General features: G+C 42.1%; 2 protein-coding genes across 15 annotated transcripts in view; one reads left to right on the forward strand and one right to left on the reverse strand.

Moving 5' to 3' along the window:
• Positions 1–16,165, forward strand: part of Rnf139 (ring finger protein 139) — a 32,268-nt gene extending 16,103 nt beyond the window's left edge. The window contains exons 3-8 of one of the 9 annotated variants that reach the window (XR_007973992.1): positions 2,362–2,404; positions 6,308–6,345; positions 6,450–6,534; positions 8,159–8,226; positions 14,912–15,014; positions 15,820–16,165. The gene's annotated coding sequence lies outside the window, so the exon portion shown is untranslated. Of the gene's footprint in view, positions 1–2,361; positions 6,535–8,158; positions 8,227–14,911; positions 15,015–15,819 lie in introns of all 9 variants that reach the window. The other 8 variants (XR_007973990.1, XR_007973991.1, XR_007973994.1 and 5 more) reach the window with 8 other exon arrangements.
• The window catches only part of Tatdn1 (TatD DNase domain containing 1), a 33,356-nt gene that overhangs the window by 3,970 nt on the left and 7,982 nt on the right, over positions 1–21,404 (reverse strand). For 3 of the 6 annotated variants that reach the window (XM_052161454.1, XM_052161455.1, XM_052161456.1), the window contains exons 2-11: positions 21,175–21,240; positions 18,844–18,893; positions 15,777–15,840; positions 13,411–13,554; positions 13,276–13,318; positions 8,752–8,837; positions 8,627–8,667; positions 5,898–5,974; positions 1,801–1,871; positions 540–666 (exon numbers count right to left, since the gene is read on the reverse strand). In XM_052161454.1, coding sequence (XP_052017414.1) covers positions 540–666; positions 1,801–1,871; positions 5,898–5,974; positions 8,627–8,667; positions 8,752–8,837; positions 13,276–13,318; positions 13,411–13,554; positions 15,777–15,840; positions 18,844–18,893; positions 21,175–21,240 — 769 coding nt within the window. Of the gene's footprint in view, positions 1–539; positions 667–1,800; positions 1,872–5,897; positions 5,975–8,626; positions 8,668–8,751; positions 8,838–13,275; positions 13,319–13,410; positions 13,555–15,700; positions 15,841–18,843; positions 18,894–20,092; positions 20,158–21,174; positions 21,241–21,404 lie in introns of those variants that run through there. The other 3 variants (XM_052161457.1, XM_052161458.1, XM_052161459.1) reach the window with 3 other exon arrangements.

Below are 21,404 nucleotides of genomic sequence, written 5' to 3' on the forward strand. Positions count from 1 at the left end.
TTTAAATGAGCTGACCAACTTTTCCTGTTTGCCCAGAGAGTCTTCACAGCTGTCTACAGATCTCCTGTTCTGTACTCCTGCTTTGGGGGCAGGGTGCCGAGGAAAGGACATGCTGCCATTTGTCATTTCATTGTGAGGTTTAGAGAACTGTTACCTCCCTGGTTGCTACTGCTGTCCATATTTAATATGCAGATAACCATCAGGTCGTGGCTAAAGGCCAGCTAACTGGTTATAAACAGTAGCAGGAAAGGTGCAGTACAGCACTTCTGTGGTAAGCTTTGAGTCTTTTTCCTTTTCCTACAAAATGACAAAGGACCAGACCCATAGATTTCTCACTGAGGCAGTGAAGTCATTTGGATTAAGAGGATGGGAACCTGGGAGATGACACAGCAGCTCAGGTGCACGTATTTCCAAACCACTATTCAAATGGTCTTTGACTTTGGGTCAAGTGCCAAAGCCGGAGAGATTGCACTCTGCCCCCACTCACTGAGTGGCAGTCAGTGGGTCTGACAGCGTGAAGCCCCTGCAGAATAACTCACACTATGTGGCAGGGCTCGTTTCTGTCCTTTAAGCAGTGCCCACTTTCCCACTTCTTCTTGGTAGGAAATGAAGTCTTTATGTATTTTGATCCAGCATGTGTACTTTTAACTCCACACCAGGGTGCATCTAGAGTTAGGGAAAGAGGAAAAGGTGTTAAGGAATTTACTTTTCATGAACATCACACTGGTAGATAACATAAAATTACAAAAATGAATGCAACAGAAAACAGTTCTAAGGAAAGCCTAACCTACACTTTAAAGACTAGTTTTTATCTACTTTATTTCCTTACTAAATTGGCTAGTGTATGACGTGCTTTGAGGAAAAAAAGACCTAAATGTACAAGAAGTATCAGTGACAGGCTTCGCATTTCAGACTGCTCTGTGTCCCTTCTACTGTATGTGAAAGCGTGGTCATGGATACTAATTTGTTTCCCAGTGTTGGAACACCAGGCAGATGCTCTGCCATTGAGCTGTTTCCCTGTCATTTCTCTGGGAATAGCTTGCACATTATAGAGGCATTGTTATGCAATGCAGTCGCTTTGGTGACTGCCTGAGGAAATAAAGTTAATATCCCTAGAGTGGCTCAGTATAGAGCCTTAAAGCTACAGTCCTTTGAGTTACTGGGGATAGGTCAAAGTACTAGCTTTAAATTTATTTTAAGAGATAACAGCCAGGCAGTGGTGGCGCATGCCTGTAATCCCAGCACTATGGGAGGCAGAGGCAGACGCATTTCTGAGTTCGAGGCAAGCCTGGTCTACAGAGTGAGTTTCAGGACAGCCAGGGCTATACAGAGAAATCCTGTCTCGAAAAAAACCAAATCCAAAACCCCCGACCAAAAAAAAAAAAAAAAAAAAAAATTGCTTGGTCTACAGAGTGAGTTCCAGGACAGCCAGGGCTACACAGGGAAACCCTGTCTTGAAAAACCAAAAGAGGAGAGAGAGGGGGGGGGGGGGAGAGGACAGAGGAGAGAGGAGAGAAAAGAGAGAGAGATAACAATCTAAAATCCTAACACTAAAGCACTTTAGTGTTTCAGTCGTTTGTTTCAGAGGGCTATAGAATTCAACCACAATAAAAGAGTATCTCAAACTGCTTAGGGGACTCATTAAATAGTCATATAGACTCTAGTTAGCATAGATTCTGTCATTTATAAGTTTTAAAGTTTGGCAAACTGAAAATAAAAATCTAATCACTTTTCTATCAATAATAACTTCTAAAACTCTGATTCAACATGGACCTTGAGTTTCTGGAATCTTCTACTTACCCGTCTCAATCATTAGTTTTTCACTGGGTATTGACTTCAGAACTTCCAAGTTAGCTTCAGTTTTCAGAGAGCTTGAAAACAGTATTTTAACGTGATATTTAGTGAATATATCCTTGCCCTTTAAAGAACCCATATTTTATGGTCAACTTCAAATCAACCTCTACTTTTGTCCCTTTTGTAACATTTAAAAAATATTTTTACTTATGTGCACACAAGTGTGCACACTGTATGCACATTGTATGTGGTTGTCGTGTGAATAGGCACTCAGAGACTAGTAGATGCAGGCCCTCTGAAAGGCAGCAGGTACACTTAACCACTGAGCCACCCACCTCTCCAGCTCCCAGATAATTCTTTAATATAAAGGGTTGATGTAACAATGGAGTTAGAATGTGACATATTGAATATTAGTAATTTTAGGGGAAATCATTTTTCATACTTACAAGTTGACATTTTAATAAACTTTATTAGCATAAATAAAGTTTTAAATTACAAAAAAAGATATTTGTATAACTTAACATGATCAGGAGCCTATTAACTTTCGCTTTTTAAATTTATTTTCAGCCACTGTAACAGACTACTCCGGCTTCTACGGCCTCGCTGTCCTGTAAGAATAGACTAACATATTTACACTCTCACTGTCCATGGAGACACTAGTCCTTGAATGCAGCAGCCTTGGCCCCAGGCCTTGCTCTGGGATAACGAGATGGCATGGCCACAGCAGTGAACCTTTGGTGGTTAGAACAGGATGCTGTCTAGCCTTGGCAGCAGCACTGACGGTTACCTAGCAGCGCTGACGGTTACCCAAGCACTGACGGTTACCCAGCATCACTGACGGTTACCTAGCATCACTGACGGTTACCCAGCAGCGCTGACGGTTACCCAGCAGCACTGATGGTTACCCAGCATCATTGACGGTTACCCAGCATCACTGACGGTTACCTAGCATCACTGACGGTTACCTAGCATCACTGACGGTTACCCAGCAGCGCTGACAGTTACCCAGCAGCACTGACGGTTACCCAGCATTGCTGACGGTTACCTAGCAGCACTGACGGTTACCCAAGCACTGACGGTTACCCAGCATCACTGACGGTTACCTAGCATCACTGACGGTTACCTAGCATCACTGACGGTTACCTAGCATCACTGATGGTTACCTAGCAGCGCTGACGGTTACCTAGCAGCGCTGACGGTTACCCAGCAGCACTGACGGTTACCCAAGCACTGACGGTTACCCAGCATCACTGACGGTTACCCAGCATCACTGACGGTTACCCAGCATCACTGACGGTTACCTAGCATCACTGACGGTTACCTAGCATCACTGATGGTTACCCAGCAGCGCTGACGGTTACCCAGCATTGCTGACGGTTACCCAGCATTGCTGACGGTTACCTAGCATCACTGACGGTTACCTAGCAGCACTGATTGTTACCTTTTCAGCTAGATGCCCAGAGCTAGCTTACAAGACACAAATGGGAATGTAAATGCTTTAGATTGCCACCAAGTTTTAGAATCAGTATTCAAAGTAATGACAAGTACCGTCCTTATATTTAAAAAATTTAATAACAAATTCACTGTAAAGACACTTTAGGACAATTTTAGGTCCACTGAACAAAGCAGAAATCACACACCCTCCTCCACCCCTATGTACAGCTCAGCCTCCACACTAAAGCCCAGCACAGCGCTTACTTGGGTTAGAATCGATAAACCCACCCTGACACATCACCACCTCCGAAGCCCATGCTGTCTGTCATGGTGGTCACCCAGCTCACGCTCTGTGGGATGGTGTATCTCTTACAAAGTAGTTTTGCTGCCTCCCAATCCCATGTGCTGTGTGTATTCATCTCTACTTTCTTGATCCTGCAACACTGACCTTTTTACTGTTCCTTGGTAATCACTGCACCAAGAACATTTTTCAGTGAAACTAGTAGATGCCCGTTACCCCAACCCATCATAATAAAGCAAAACATGAGGGGAGAAATGATTAATAACTTTTAAGTGCTAAGTGACATAGTATCCCAGAAGTAGTGCCTAGATTGCAGAGCTAGGACAGGGAGTGGGAATTGGAATGGTTTAGACAGAGAAATGATGGGGTACACAGATAACTGTGACTCAGGGATGGGTGAAGAAAACACAAGGTAGGGAATGGGGACACCCAGCACGGCAGGGATGTGGGACTAAAGATGCAGACTGACCTGAAAGTCTCCTCTTAGCTTGCTCTGCTCCAGAACACTTCTGTGTACATTTACAAACCCCTACCCTACTTTCCTAGCAAAGATCACAGGGCACCCACCCTTCTAGAAAAAGATCGACCCCCAAAAAGGGGTCTACAAAAGCTTGTGCGAGAGCCCACTCTGGAAAAGTCCAGCTGTGACCTAACCTGCCAGCTGACTGACTCACCTAGAACTTCCAAAAAGTTATTTGCGACAACATTTTATATAGCCTAGGCTGTCTTCAAACTTGCCTTGTAAGTGAGGCTAGTCTTTTAAATTCTTGCTTCAGCTTCAGGGTAAAATAAGCCACACTGCCATCCTCACCCACACAGTTCACAGCCAGCCTGATCTACACACAACAAAACCCAGACCAGAATGCACGAGAACTCGAGAAATAAACTATGGGGTTCTATCATAGAAGAGAAGGGCCTGGAACTAACACACTATCTAAACAGGCTTCCTCATGGGGAAAACCACCTAAGGTATTTGCATAGAGCTGTAGGAAGAAATAGTGACTCACTGTGGAGCCCAGACCAAACTCTAATCCGTGATCCTCCTGCTTCAGCCTCCCCCGGGTTGAGCTACTGTGCTTGACTGTGCTTCAAGTTTTGAAGTCAAGGAAATATGTAAGACCAGTTACTTCAAGAAATCAAAAAGTGGTGCATGAGAAGGGAGCATGGTTCACCACATGGGCAGCAGAGATTACAGAAACAATGACAACCACACAAAACGCATAGTCCTGACATCACAATGGAAGGAAGACGGGACAATGAAGTAGATTCAGTATGGTGTGTGTCTTAAGGACACAGACAAAGGGAGGCGTCAGAGCTAGGAACACATAAATGTTACACAGATGTATAGCAGCAGATACCCAAGCACTTGTCTCTGCAAAAATTGCCTGGGACGGAGGCATGCTGGAGGAGGAAGGAATAACTGCTTCTCTCAGTATGGGTATATTGTTTGGCAATCAATTTATAAGCTGAACTGTTACTTAGAATAATGTTGGAAGGGCTGAAGAGATGGCTCAGCGGTTAGGAGATTGACTGCTCTTCCAGAGGTCCTGAGTTCAAATCCCAGCAACCACATGGTGGCTCACAACCATCTGTAATGGGATCTGACCCTCTTCTGGTGTGTCTGAAGACAGCTATAATTGTATTCATATACATAAAATAAATCTTTGTAAAAAAAAATAATCCTGGGATATATCTATAGGAATAGGCAATGCCAACATTCTGTTTCCCTGAGAATTATATATGGTCACCAGTGGTCACTGTAAGGGCAGCCCTGAAGAGGGAAAGCAAGCCAGACTCTCTTCTGTAACTTGCCATCACTGACTTCCTAAGAAACAAGTACAGCAAACGCAAACGCTGACAGAAGACAAGGCCAGGAGCTTGCTGTGCTGGCCGACGTGTGAGGAGGTCTGAGGGTTAGTGTGCAGCTGCAGAGCGAAGGTCACTGAGCAGTGAGCCAGAGGACAGGCTCTCACACCCAGGGTAACTTTACACCTGTTCCCTAGCGTCTGTGGCCTAAGAAATACACAGATGATTGCCACAGATACTCTCTGTCCAGGGCCAGCATGTGTGCAGCATCACACACAGTGCTGTGAACATGCATCTGTGAGGAGCATGAGATAACCTGAGGACAGTCTGGATTACTAAAGACCTGCTGACCTCAACACAAGTTGTTTCCATTATTAGAACACAGCATAATAATGTGTAACAACTAAAAACAATCTACTATTCAATTTCTTCATAAGTAGTTACTAAAATTCCCAAAGATCAATGCAAAACATACAAACTGTAATAAAAATAAACTCTTTAAAAGACAACTTGAAGAATCTGATAATATAAAAATTAAGGAAAGCCAAAACTGAGAACGTACCAACCATTAAATCCTATATAAAGGTCCAAGTCAATCAAAGCAGCTGCTGCTTCCTTCGTACCGTCGAATGAATGCACCTGGGGATATAGACACACAATTTTATTATAATATTAAAATCCACAATAGCATTGGTCTACTTTCTAAGCAAAGTATATATAATATATACTTTATATACATATATATGTGTTCTTTCAAACCAGACTTGATAATCACAATCTGTCATTATTTCTGGTGACACAAAGCAAGAAGTCATCTGTCTAAGGTTTCTCTGCAGCTAGGTGTGTCTCTACATCACCCTCTGCATCTCTCTCAGAAGGGCACAGGAAAGGGACCATATTCTTACACAGGAGGAAGAAAGGTCTGGGACACATTTAAGATATTCTGAAAATCTTACTGTGTCTCTCTTTTAGAGGATACTTTTCTTTTGGAAATGATTAATCATTAAGAGGTAAGTTTTCAGAAGCTCTATACAGTAGTGAGAACACTGCTTTTAAGCTGCCACTGTGGCCTGAAGGGTGACTCAGCAGTTAAGAGTGCTTGCTGCTTTTGCAGAGTTCAGTTCCAGCACCCACACTGAACACCTCAGAATCACCTCTAACTCCAGCTCCGGGGGATCTGATGCCCGCTTCTGGCCTTAGTAAGTGTGGGGTGGGAGGAGAGGGAAGAGGGAGAGGGAGACAGAGAGAGATGGTGGGGGGAGGAATGTATGTACAAGAAACACAAATTATAAAAGTAAAAGAAATAAGTCAATTGTTCCATTATCCACATCACTTAAACAGGCAGAAAGGACTGAGACCTTATTTTCTCCTGCTTTAGGTGTTTTGTGTGTGTAATCAAAACCAATAACTAACAGGGCTCCTTTAGCCTCACATCACCAACATCCACGGATAACTATGTTATACAGCTGCTAGCAAGATTTGTAACACCAAGCAGATGAAAGCCTTGGAGGACACAAGGGTCAGCACCTGGCAGGGCGACTCACTAGGTAAGGTAGTAAGCCCTCAACATCTCCAGTGAACAACAACGAAAAGTTCATTCACTAATATAAAGATGATTTAAAATGTCATCTCTTGTAAACCAATTCAGAGAACTATTTATCAGTACTTTATTTAGCAATTTATTTTATTAAAGCCAAATATTTTGGTTGCTTTTGCTGTTCCTGGTATTAACTTTTTGAAATGATAGACTCATCCAAGTAAAGTCTTACTTAGAAATAAAGATGGGTGATCAGTGGAATCCAGAATGACAACCCACGCCATCAGTAGTGCCCAGGATGCTAATGACAACCCACGCTGTTGGTAATGCCCAGGACGCTAATTAAAGCCTTTCTCGATTCCTAAGTATAGCTGCTAAAGGGAAAATTACAGTCAGTAAACTACAGAGAAGATGTGCAAAGTAACATGACCATGACAACAATACAGAGCACAGACCTGTCGTAGTGGGATATAGCGCCAAGCGGAGCTAGCTTACAAACCAGATCGCAATGGTCGGCAAGATGATAGACTGGGTGAAGGGGCTAAGCCTGGTCGGTCCTGATGACCAACTTCTGCAACTCTGACCTCCATACAAACACCATGGCACATATGTGTACATGTACACACACACACACATTAAATATAATAAAAAGCATCCCTTAACATTTCAAAAAGGAATATATGTCAAAGTATCCAAGCAAAACTTTAGGTGTAAGTCAACTTTCCTCTACTGGCACATGGAACTGTGACTTAAATACCTAAATAACAATCTATCCCCAAAGATGGTCACTGAACCGCTCCTAAAATTGTATATGAAATTTTGTGTATGTGAGCATTTTTTAAACACTGTTACTCAAGCCCATGATCCAGCTGACTAGAAATCACTACCAGTGATCACAGTACAGTGACAGTAGAGAATCTATATTGGAGAAGGACCACACAAGAAACAGTGAGGGGCAGAATACATCATGATGGAGGAGGAGCCTCATCGGGGGAAGACGGACTACCAGCTAGCAAATAGGAAAGAAAACCTGAAACAAGAGGAATTTTTTTAAAAAAGATTTACTTATTATATGTAAGTACACTGTATCTGTCTTCAGACACCCCAAAAGAGGGCATTGGATCTTATTAAGGATGGTTGTGAGCCATCATGTGGTTGCTGGGATTTGAACTCAGGACCTTCAGAAGGGCAGTCAGTGCTCTTAACCGCTGAGCCATCTCTCCAGCCCAACAATGGAATGTTTTAAGACATCGTAAAAATTGCTTTATGTTTCCCTTAAAATTTAGGGAGAGCAGCAAAGGACAGCTCGCAGGCTGAGCGCACAGTGGGAGGAGACAACTCACATCTGTGTCTCGTGAGTAGAATTGGTACTCATTCTTGTACTTTAAGCAAAAGAAATGTAACTAAAAGTATTGTTTGTTTATACACCATCTGGCCCATAAATCTTTTGTTTTATTTTGTTTTTGTTTTTTGAGTCAGGGTTTCTGTGTAGCCCTGGCTGTCCTGGAACTCACTCTGTAGACCAGGCTGACCTCAAACTCAGAAATCTGCCTGCCTCTGCCTCCCAGGTGCTGGGATTACAAGCGTGGACCACCACGCCCGGCCCTGGCCCATAAATCTTATAGCAAATTTACATGTCTTCCAACTGAGAGACTCAATAATTTTCTTTTTGCTATCTGAATTAGCTGAAGCTGACCTTAATAACAGAGACATTCTTATCAAATCCCATATTTAAACACTTATTGTACACTTACCACTCCACCCACACACCGATCTCTATTTCTTCTCATAATATCTGTGAATTAAAAAGAAAAATCAGGCACATAGCCTAATTGTCTCACAGTTTTTAAATTGTAATGATATTTCATTTTTAACTCACCCAAAAACTCAGTATGTGAATTTCGACAATGAAGAAACATTGGTAATTGTGTTTGTTCTGACAGTTCAAATTGTTTTTCAAAATATCTGCACAAAGCAAGAAAATTGCCACACCAAAATTTTTATTTTAGCATGAGACATATATCAAATAATTTTTGAGTAAAGAAAATTTTATTATCTGGAAATGGCAATATGAAAGTAGTGAATTCAGATATTAAAAACCTCAGAGTCTTTCCTGCCACTTGACTTCTAGAAAGGGATGCTTCATTTACCAGGATTACAAACTTATTTTCACAATGCCCATTGGTGTTCCATGCCTTTATTAACTAATGTTTGGGTTTTTAAATTACCTTTTCAGATTCTGCTGGGCTAGAATAAGCTAAAGTAATTTTGTTTTAGTTAAAGTGAGGACATTTTGCAAGTTAGAAATCATAAAATCTTGAGAAAAAAGATTAAGAATTACTAGTAGTTGCTAGGAACAATGCCAAATGGGCAGAGTCCTTCCCCAGCATGCACAAAGCCCTGGGTTGAATCTCCAGCACTGCATGTAAGCCAGTGTGATAGATCAGGACTGTGATTTCAGGACCTGTGAGGTGGAGACAGCCATCAGGAGTTTACGGTGATCTTCAACTACTCAATTAGTTTGAGGCTGGGCCACCTGAAACCTGTTTAAAACACACACACACACACACACACACACACACACACACAGTGTAAATATGATCATGCAGGTAGCTTCACCACACACTGCAGGCAAAGGCCTCCATGTGGTCACCATGTACAACTCTGTGGCCCAGCCACAGGACCAAGTTACAATAGTTTTATGAGAAAGTAGCTTTCTGTCACAGAATGTAATTCACTAAAATTAACAGAAGCATGCTGGGCAGTGGTGGGTTTAATCCCAACACTCAGGAGGCAGAGGCAGGCAGATGTCTTGAGCTTGAGGCCAGCCTGGTCTACAGAATGACGGCCAGGATAGCCAGGGATACACAAAGAAACCCTGTCTTGAAAAACCAAAAATAAAATAAATAACATAAGGACATATAACGTGCCCCGAGAATTTTGTGTAATTCAAAAAAGCTCCCTAAGTTCAAGCTAAATAGCTATCATTAAGAGGTCATGGGGGGGGTGGGTACAGAGGGAAGGATGTGGAGGGCCGGCTCAGTGGTTAAGAGCAATGGCTCATTTAAGAAGTCGTGTGGGGCTGGTAAGGTGCCCAGCAGGAAGGGCATTGCATGGTGCAGAAAGGCCAGCACCTGAGTCCATCCCCCAGTAGGGCTCAGCAGCAAGCGCACAAAGTTGCCCTCGGACCACCACTGGCACAGCCGGGCATGCTCCCTCACAAAAATAAGAGGGGTCTCAAGAAAGAAAATGTCCACGTGGCAAAACAAATCAAAACACTCCAACAATACAAACTGAGGATAAAAGGTATATGACATCAGATAACTGGTATCTTAAAAAGGAAACAAAACCAACCACCAAATAACATAAGTTACAGAACGGAACTGACAACTGTCGAAACTTCTTACATCTGTGCATTTTCTCAAAGCTCTGATTTCCTCCAGTTGAATCACTGCTTTCTGACAGCTTGGGTCAACACCAGGGACAGCTTGAAAAGGTCAGGTCAGAGCAGCTGTTACTAGCAAGGCTGAGACGCTCCAAAACACAGTGAGTGACAGTTGCTGAGAGGCCCTCCCAGCTGGCTGGCAGCCTGGGTGGCCTCAGTCCTTTCCCAGGGAACCCTAAGAATCCCTGGGATCATTTTAAATCTTGTCTGATAGCTGATTTTTTAAAAAAGGACCTACATAATATCAACATTTTAAAGGCCCAGAAAAATGCCTAGAGTAAATTCCTCCTACAGGGAGAACAGAGCTCTGATGTGTGAAAGGAAGAAGTGTAACAGGTCAGCGAAGCAGACACTGCTAGGACTTCAAGCCAAACTTCCCATAACCGGTCAGGCCTTTTCCTTGTTTCCATCCTTGTTCTTTTAAATGGCACGTCTCAGGGATGGAGAAACGGCTCAGAGGTTAAGGGCACTGGGTGCTCTTCCCGAGGAGCAGTATTCACACAGTTCCCAGCACCCACATGGTGGTTCACAACAGTCTGGTACTGCGGCTACAGGGGAGTGACACCCTCTTCTAAGTCCCTTGTACAGACACAGTGATAGAATTGTTTAATGCATTTCTCAAAAGCCACAGCTAGTATTTTCTTTAGAAGCCATAACTACTGAGTACTCAGTCTGTCCAGGCATGCCACGGTGGGCTTTACCCATCATAGACTGAAGAGAGGTGGGCCGGGCATCCTTGTGCTAACAACACTGAGCTGCATATGTAGACAGGCAGGGGACAAACGACTACATCACAGGCCAGGCCTGCTCCCTGTGGACAGTCGACTTCAACCCCATGGTCGGTGGGTCCACTTACCATTTCTCACACACCACACCTATTATACACTTAAAAAGGAAAAATGTGTTTTAGAAAACCAACAAATCATAGTAGGTTAATGTTTGAAAAATGCTACCAAAATGTAGATGGAAGCCAGGTGTGGTGATGCAAGCCTACAATCCCAGCACTCAGGAGGTAGAGGCAGGAGTTTCAGTGAGTTTATATAGTGAGTTCCAGGTCAACCTGGGCTAGAGGGAGAGAGTGTCTCAAAAACAAAAATAGCAACAACAACAAAATTGCAACAAAGAAAGCACAGACCTTGATCTCCAGCAGCCACGCAAAAGAGAGCCCCAGGTCCTAGGGGGGGGACCCTGTCTCAAGAACTACGATGAGAGCTCCTGAGGAATGACACCAGGACTGCCATCTGGCCTCCATATGCACACACAGGCATGTGTGTGCACAGATGCACACAGAGAATTGACCAAAATCTACATTCCTCCAGTAGTAAGTCCAACAGCAAATATTAAAAATTACAGCCCTTTTATCCATATAGAAAACACAGAGAGAGGCTTCTTCCTTATTAAATCTTTACTAGCCACCAAAGGAACAGTATAAGCAGACCCATGGTGTACCTTTGACACACTGGAAGACACTAATGTGCCACCTATCTTCAGTACACTCAGGCAAATACACTGAAACCGATGGACACAGAAGAGGTTAGCCTATGCCAGGGGAAGGCCAGGTGGGATAGGGTTCTCTGGGTATCTGTCTCCTTGATAGTAATCCAAATGAGATTATTACTACTTTAGACATTTTATATATAAGTACACTGTAGCTGCCTTCAGACACACCAGAAGAAGGCATCAGATCTCATTAGAGATGATTGTGAGCCACCATGTGGTTGCTGGGATTTGAACTCAGGACCTTCAGAAGAGCAGTCGGTGCTCTTAACCACTGAGCCATCTCTCCAGCCCCTACTTTAGACATTTCAAAGTCTAATTAAAAACCGCCAGCTGATGTATCTTATCAGTTTTCACTATAGTTTGTTCCTGAGCGTGCTCTTCTGAGAAGACTGACGTTATACGGTCATCCCAGAAAGGCTTCCTAGACTGCCTTTAGACAGCTGTCTGTCCATCATCTATCCACACACTTTTTCAAACTTTTAATGGTGTGGTAGGAATTGAACACAAGCCCTCAAGCATAGACCTACCTGAAAGCAGTCATTAGCCTACTACACTATGGACTGTCCTGTCAACAAAGACAAAGAACCAAGCCTATCTCAGCACACCGAAGAGGCACTCAGCAATCACTGCTCTATCAGAAACCCGCCTTGTGTTACAGCATAATTTATACCCTGCTGTACATACTGAGTTCTGACACTGACTGACGATGGAAGTTATCTTCAGAGCACTAAATAGAACTCACACAACCGTACTTTCACGGACCCCAAATCTGAGTCTGCAATATTCAGGCTGCACTTGAGAACCACTTTTAACTTATTCTAGAGAAAAAGCCACATGGGGAAGACAACCCTGTGGGGCTCTACGACAGCTCTTGTCATGTGCTGAGGCTTGCCCGTCTGTGACATGGGGCTCACCCTGGTCCAGGCAGACATGGCAGTGCAAAGGTGGCCTGAGAAGCCGGTAAAGACAATGGGCTTCTGCCCATGCAAGTCCGAGCTTTCCAGGTTAGGTGAACTGATTACCTGGTGTTCAAGAGACAGCGCTCATAACATCTCTAACAGTCCTGGCAGGTATGACGTTGGAAGTCCCTCAGGTGGCATAGATGCCAACTCCCTACCCCCATAAATGACAAGATTTATTAAGAGATAATTTGATCTGGATACTTACGTAGATTCCGTAAGAAACTACAGTGGACCAAGGGTAGGAGGCTTGTGCATAAATACACCTGTTGCCACCACCACCAAAAAGTCTATAAATGCATCCTTTTGTCTCACCATCAGATCAAATCCAATGGCTAATCAGTTGGGGATTATTATTACATGCAAATATGTACGGACTCTGTTTCACTTAACTTTCGATATCTGCCAGGGAAAACAAATACACCTTGGTATCTAACCCTACATGTTCAATCGATGTTACTTTGAAAAAATAAATATCAAAGTTAACAAATTTCCTTACTTGAGTTGAGTATCTTTGGGACAAAACTGAAGTCGGTCAAAATCTTTAAAAGACAAAGAATAATAATTACTCAGGATTTGAATTTAACAGGAAGTTATTTTCAAGATCATGTTAAGTGGTAAGGATGGCACTTACCCAGTCCACATTCCCCTATTGCAACAACTTTTCCTTTGTTGCTCTCAGCAAGGTTCAGCAGTCCTGCTAAGTAGCCCTCAGGACCGTCCTTCTCGAATTCATCGCATCTCGTGGGGTGGCACCCCACTGTACTGAAAAACATGTCTAGAAAAAAAACAAACACATCCTAGGGCTATTTTCAGAATATTTTTCTTTCATGTTAATATTTCACATCCAAAAATGAGTGAATGAAGTAATTTCAACTCATTTTTGGAGCTACAAACAGTTCAAACTTGTAGAATTATGTATATCACTCAAACATTGTTAAAATATGTTAAAAGTGGGAGATGCATATAAAAACTGACTTCGTGTATTAATAAAATAGTCAACTCTTTCCAAAGCTAGCCATTTATCAAGCATCTTAGAATAGAAGGTTTTTTTCTTTTGTCAAGACAGGGTTTCCCTGGCTGTTCTGGACTCTGTCTGTAGACCAGGCTGTCCTTGAATTCATAGAGATCTGACTGCCTCTGCCTCTGTGCCATGACACCCAGCTGTGAAATAATTTTTTAAAATAACCTAATTTTTTCTTTTATATTTACTGGTTACATGGCAATACAATTTATGTATTTAATATAATGACCACAATGCACCTCCATTAAAAGGTTAACAGTAGAGTCTGGAAAAGTACAGACTGCCCTTGCAGAGGATTAGAGGTTGGTTCCTGTACCAGACAGCTCCAGTCCTGTGGACATCCACCCCTCTGACATCTCTGGCTTCTGTGGGCACTTGTACTCATGTGTACAACCTACTGACACACTGACACACACACACTGGCATACCAGAAAAATTATTTTAAAAAGTTATAGAAGGCTAATAGTAGGAATGACTTAGAGAGCAGGAAAGGGGAATCTTTTTTGCTAATAAAAAAAAAAAACAAAAAACAAATCTCAGGCTGGAGAGATGGCTCAGTGGTTAAGAGCACTGGCTGTTCTTCCAAAGGTCCTGAGTTCAAATCCCAGCAACCACATCGTGGCTCATAGCCATCTGTAATAGGGTCCAATGCCCTCTTCTGGTGTGTCTGAAATGCCCTCTTCTGGGGTGTCTGAAGACAGCTACAGTGTACTTACATATAATAAATACATAAATAAATGTCTCACGGTTTGGAAGGCAGACTTGAGCTTTAATAGTAAGGCACACACAGCAGAATGGCTGGGGGATGGGCTACTGTTAGAGCGCTTGGCTCTTATATGAACCATGCACAGAACCCTGGGTTGGGTCTCTAAGCTGAAAACTAAGAGGTTTTTGCTTTCATTTTGTTTTAGAAGTTCAACCGGTACTTGCAACTGAACCCATGGGAGGGTAGAGAGCCTTCCTAAGGCTCTTACACAGGGAACAGGAAGCAGTAGACAGCTCTTTAAAGAGGAGGAAGAGGAAGGGTAATAATAAAGATGGGGGAAGGGTTTTCAAACCACAGCTGTTAGACATTACAAAGTACAGAAGAAAATCTTCCTTTGTACTTCAGAAAGTCCTGGGAAGATGATCGTCTTCAGGATTTGAACATTGGGAGTCAATGTAGCCTGAAGAGAAGCATGCATTTTATGAAGACTGCTATCAAAACAGCTTTGGTAAGATTTTAGACCAAAAAGAAACACGGCTATATTTTGAAAAAACTATGAGGGATGCCTAATTTCCAGGTGTCTAGCAAAGTATGCATACAAAAAAGCTCTATGAATGTCAGGTAAGCTTCTAGGATTTTAGGTAAGCGTGGAGTGTCTGTGCATGAGATAAGACCCAGAGAGCAGCGTGTTGTAATTCTGTTAGTGTGTGCTGAGGAGTGTGCCCAGGAGACCAGAAGAGGATGCCACAGCCCCGAGCTGTTGGCTGCTGGAACTGAACTGGAGTCCTCTGCAAGGGCAGCAAGTGCTCTTTACTGCTGAGCCACCTCTCTAGCCCTACGAGTGGTATAGTATAATATTACTTAAACTCATGGGGCTTCACACAGTCTGATTCACAAAATAAATGTTCAATAACAATGATCCTTCTCAATGTAAGTTAAAAGATTTTAAATAAAACAATTCCTATCAAACATTAAAATATGCACATAAAAACTACATCAGAATAACGTAAAGATAAGTTATGTATGTGGTAACTTTACTATTTTTTCTGAAATAACAATCATATAAATATTATAAGATTTTATCAAACACATGATATACCAAAGAGTACTGTAAACTTTGTCATCTTAAACATGTTCCAGTGAAACCAATCTATTTCTTTGTCATTTCTATGACAGGAGTCACAGTATTTGTACCTTAAGCAGGTCTGAGAAAGACTTCTTCACAATTAAGCAATTCACATTTGTTTTGATAAAAGGAATAAGAGGGTACCATGTGTCTGTGCCAACTGCAGTGCCTCTTTACTGTCTTGCAGACTTCCACCTGTGATCATGAACTGAAATGACAAGAAGTGAAAGAAGCTGACTTCCAGGGACCAACACCTTCCCCCCAGTTCACCGCAAGGCGCTTCACCCCACTCCCGCTCCTTTATGTTCACGAGGAAGACCAACTCCACAAAGTGCTCCCTGACTTCTGGTCTACACACCCCCTCCACAGGATTCCTGTGTTAAACAGTAACATGCATTTACATGTTCCTCTCTATTAGTGACAAACTCTATATCTCTTGAAGATGTACTTTATATGTTATAAAACACAAATAGTTAAGGACCTGCCTAGTCAAAATTCTGTTCACTGAAATAAATGACTTTGAAAATCAGTAACTGAATATTGTTGATTAATTTAACAGGTCCAAGTATGGGCTGGGAATTCTAGGAGGTGAAACTACCTCTGTAAGAAAACCAATAGGCAGCTGGGCGGTGGTGGCACACACCTGTAATCCCAGCACTCTGGGAGGCAGAGGCAGAGGCAGGTGGATTTCTGAGTTCGAGGCCAGCCTGGTCTACAGAGTGAGTTCCAGGACAGCCAGGGCTACACAGAGAAACCCTGTCTCGAAAACAACAAACAAACAAACAAACAAACAAACAAAAAAAACAAAAAAAAACCCCAAAAGAACACCAATAGGCTTTTCATATTTTTCATTTTCATCCAATCTCAAGTGTACAGGGGGGCCAGCCAGACACTCTCTGATGTACAGTGTCACAACAGACTGATTCCAGAAACAGGCATGCAAATGCAGCAGTCTTCTTAGTCATTCAGAAACTTGGCAGAATGTAACATAATCCCTTGCTGCTAAGGCTTGTTTGGAAAATGGGTATTTTTCATTAAAATATACTGTTTATGTTATAGTTTATCATATTCTGAAATGAGTTGATATTTAAAGTATTTCTGCTTTAATTCCTAAAATAGCATATATAATGCATATAACCCACAAAAAAGGCTTTTTAGAGGGGCTGCCATAATCCTAAAAAAAGCAGAGGGGTTCTAAGAACAAAAAACGGACACAGTAATGTTGGGGTTTTTTTGTTTTTTTTGGTTTGTTTGTTTGTTGAGACAGGGTTTCTCCGTATAGCCCTGGCTGTCCTGGAACTCACTTTGTAGACCAGTCTGGCCTCGAACTCAGAAATCCGCCTGCCTCTGCCTCCCAAGTGCTGGGATTAAAGGCGTGGGCCACCATGCCCGGTTACAGTAATGTTGTGATGAAGGAGTTCAAGGCTCTTGGGAAGTCACCATACTTCAGACAGCCACCTGATGGTTAGAATGCTATCTTTACTAATCTGTCAGACTGAATTAAAGAACCTACTGCTGTTTAAGGTATAGTTTCTAAAGGGTGATTTAAGGGCACAGATCATTATTTTTTAAAACATACTTCTAAGTGTCTCTAAGTTAAAGTAAAGATATTTCATTGTAGCTACACACCAAAGAGAATGCACACAAACCAAAGGTGGAACTCTGTGTGAGGAACAGATACTGTTGTATAGCAACGTAGTATGACCAGCTACTGAGCTGTATATACAGGGGATATATAGTCACAATTAAAACTTCAAATGCCCATAAAATACAAGATTTAAGAAAATTTTAAGATATCTGGAAAACTGTTCTTTACCAACCTGACCCAAGTCTCGAAAACTATAGCAGCTGCTCACATAAAGAACTTTGATGCTGTAGAACAGTTTCTAACCAAATCTATTTACATTCTCTACCCCTGCTTCAAGTAACCTAAGAAAGGAAGGGCGAGGCTAGGCTGCGGGTTCGCGCCCAGCATGCGGCTCCTGACCCGGCAGTGGGGATGCCATCACACACACCATGAAGGCTTGCTTGGGGCAGCGTTTTCTTTAACCCTCACAACAATGTTCTTAAACACTGCTAAAGCATCCACTGTTTATGGCTGAGAGCTAGAATACCCCAGGTTTCAAAGCTAGGAAGGAGGAAGCTGGTGCCAGAAGCCAAGTTTGTGATGCCAAACTCATGCTTCTAATTATACAACACAACTGCTGGTAATGAACTCAGTAAGTACAAGTGAACTCTGCCTCTGTCCTATTATTTCTGTCTATTATTTATGTGTGTGTGTGTGTGTGTGTGTGTGTGTGTGTGTGAAAGAGAGAGAGAGAGAGAGAGAGAGAGAGAGAGAGAGAGAGAGAGAGAGAGAGAGAGAGAGAGAGAGAGCATGATGATAAATAAGCAAAGTACTCCTGCTGATATGGGGAAATTCGGGAGCCTGATACTTCAGGCAGAAAAGCATTACATAAAAGCGACTCATGAGGGAGTGAACATATGACTAAGGTTCATGTAACTTTGGTCCTTTCTCAGTACTTTTGAATAATCAACATATAGGGTTAGTGACTGCAGAGTTTATTTAACTAGCATCACATTTTAGAACTGAGAGTGTTTAACTTAGAAGCAATAGCTACAAAGTGAACTGATACTATGCTATCGAAAATAACTTTATTTCTCATATGTGGGCTTGCCTGCCATATGTACAACCAACTTAAGGAAATACTTAACTTGAAGAATTTGACATAAGCTAATTAATGTTCAATTTCTTATTAGAACTCTAAAAACTTGTAAGCATTTTATACTGTTAAAACTAAGGAATTTTCTTAGTTATCTAATGGTATACCCACAGCTATAGTTTGTGATGCCAAACTCATGCTTCTAATTATACAACACAACTGCTGGTAATGAACTCAGTAAGTAGAAGTGAACTAAGTAAACACATGCATGTGTTTGATAACTATTTCCAACACATGCCAAGCGAGATTATAACATTTACTGAAGGTTGTCTTTAAGAGCAGCACGTGTTATAGTTTTTTTTTTCTAACACATTTCTGATGACATACCTGAGGGTTGTGCAACATAACTATCTGTGACTGAATATTTCTTTCCATTACACACAGACTAGACAATGAGTGTGTGCTAGCTCTCTGTTACTGTTCAGTATTTTAATTAACATTTATTTTAAAAACAAAGAAATTCAACAATAAAAAAATTCAGATGTTACCTTTTTAACACCAATCTGGATAGCTCTCTCTATTACATCTTGTAAGTCATCTGTGTAAGAAAAATCGCATATTAAGAAAACTTGATAAATAGAGAGAGATTATTTATAATTTGCATCTATAATTTTTATCTCTCTTAAAGTAAAAAATGCACAAAAATAATCATGTACTAAAACAGCCTAATCAGTGCTAGTGTAATATAGTGAAACTAGAGTTGTAGAACCTTAAAAAATATATAAAACAAGAAACTGAATAATTAATAATTAATTTAATTGTACTTTTATTTTGTTGAACAAAAAAGGAGAAAATGATGAACTCAATGGCAACAGAGCAATTGATGTGCCTTGTATCCAAAACTTGTATTCGTTTATGAAAGTGTATGTGTGTGTATCCATGTGCGTGTGCGTGTCTGTGTGTGTGTGTGTGTGTGTGTGTGTGTAGGCTAGAGGGCAACACTGGGTATTTTCCTCTATCACTCTAGCTTCTATAACCGAGGCTCTCAGCGAACCTGGAGCTCACTGCCTCAGATGACTGACTGGCCAGCACGCCCCCAGGAGCCCCTTGTTTCCTAGCCACACACTGGGGCTACAGGCACATGCTGGTGCTCTTAGCTCTAACATGTGTGCTGGGATGCAAACTTAGAATTTCATGCTTTGCATAGCAAGCCCTTTACACTGTGCCATCTCCCCAGCCCACTGTTAGGGCCAGAAACAGAATGGGCAGCAACAAAAATATAAAAACTCAATTATTAATTCCATATTTCAGTTTCAGAGTAAATAAAAATAAAATTCAAAGTCTATTTACATATATCTAATAAAAATAATATATATAAATAATTGGAAGTCAAAAACAAAAATCACCTTAGTTAATTTATACTGAGTATACAACTAAGTTTGCTAGATTATAAACTGCAGTAGTAGTGATAACTGACTACTGCATAATTTATGTTACAAACATATACAAACACACATGCAAATACACATGCAACAGCAAGGCATGAAATCTAGGTGTACCAGGCAGGCAGAATGTAACTGACTCAACAATTAACTTTACTGTATAAGTGACATATAAAACTAGCATCCAAATGTCTAACTGAACTGTGAGAGTTAGTTTTAAAGTGAGAGCCGGGAAAGCATTTGTTTTTCTTGTCTCCTGCATTCAGGAAAGCCAGAGAAAGCTAGAGAAGCTTGGCATAGTCAGCGGCAGGCCAGGCTCACCAACCGGGCCCACTGACCAGGCTCACTGACTGACCGGGCTCACTGACCGACCGGGCTCACTGATTGGGCCCACTGACTGACTGGGCTCACCGACCGGGCTCACCGCGGTACGGAACCCTCACCCTCCCTATTTGCATGTACACAGAGCACAGTCACTCTGCTCAGGCAGTGTGCCCAGGCATATCTATTGCAGACATCCTACTTTTAAAATTCGGTGTCACCACCACTTCCTGCTTCGTCACCTCTCAGCTAACCCAACAGGCCTCACAAATGAACTTGTCCCTGGGAGACACTGCCCAGTGGGGCAGCACTTGTCTGTGCTCGCATCAGTCCCTGGGCTGATTCTCAGGACTGGAGAGGAAAACAAACTTATATGATAATACAAACCGCTTGCTTCTGCTGAAGCCCTCTTAAAGTTACAATATCCGATCCCACCTACACACCGGGGCTCTAAGTAGACACCATGGAAAGAGGATAGAAGACAGGGGAAAGAAACACACCTTTCTTCTAGCACATGTCCTTGGCTGGTCTCTCTCTCTCTCTCTCTCTCTCTCTCTCTCTGTGTGTGTGTGTGTGTATGTACACATGTTGCTATGTGTACATGAATGCACATGCTGTCAGAAGCCAGAAGCGGTCATCAGAGGCTTTGGAGCTGGGGTTATAGGCAGCTGTGTCCAAGTGGGTGCTGGGAACTAAACTCAGGTCCTTTGTAGGAGCAGTAAGTCCTCTTAACTACAGAGCCATCTACAGGCCCTGAACGTGTTTAAGAACTTGATAAACTGATGTTCACAGGAAGTAATTGTTGGGTTCCATGCCTGTTGTTCAAAACAACAGTTTGCCAATAGGGCGTGTCTGACTTAGTTCATTGTTTTGTCTGACATATGATGATGAGGGTTTTGCTTTGTTTGTTTTTTTTTAAAACAAGTTCTCACTATGTAGCCCAGGCTGGCCTCAAACTTGCTATTCTCCTTCCTCTACCTTCTGAGTGCTGGCTTTAGACTTGTACTCGGCTACACAGTTCTTTAAGATTTGACTTTTAAGTGTGGATTATGCTTTTCAACACCTTGTAACAAAGAGTTTGTCTTCATAGAAGTCACCCTAGTAAGAGACATTCACCTTGATGCTTCTGCACACCCCGATAAATTCCTCTGAACATAGGATCTGTCAGGTTGATGCCAATATCTGTGGAAACCAAAAGCAAAACAGATAATCATTAAAACAAGCTTTACTTGAACTATCTCTAAACAAGCTCTTCATTCAGTCACTCATCTAAGTGATGAATGGCTACATGCTGCTAAGACCAGCAGTATCAACTGGCTGGTCGACTCTTGGCAGCTCCTCTGACA

The sequence above is a fragment of the Apodemus sylvaticus genome, chromosome 17 (assembly GCF_947179515.1).
Source record: "Apodemus sylvaticus chromosome 17, mApoSyl1.1, whole genome shotgun sequence".
Classification (NCBI taxonomy): Eukaryota; Metazoa; Chordata; class Mammalia; order Rodentia; family Muridae; genus Apodemus; species Apodemus sylvaticus.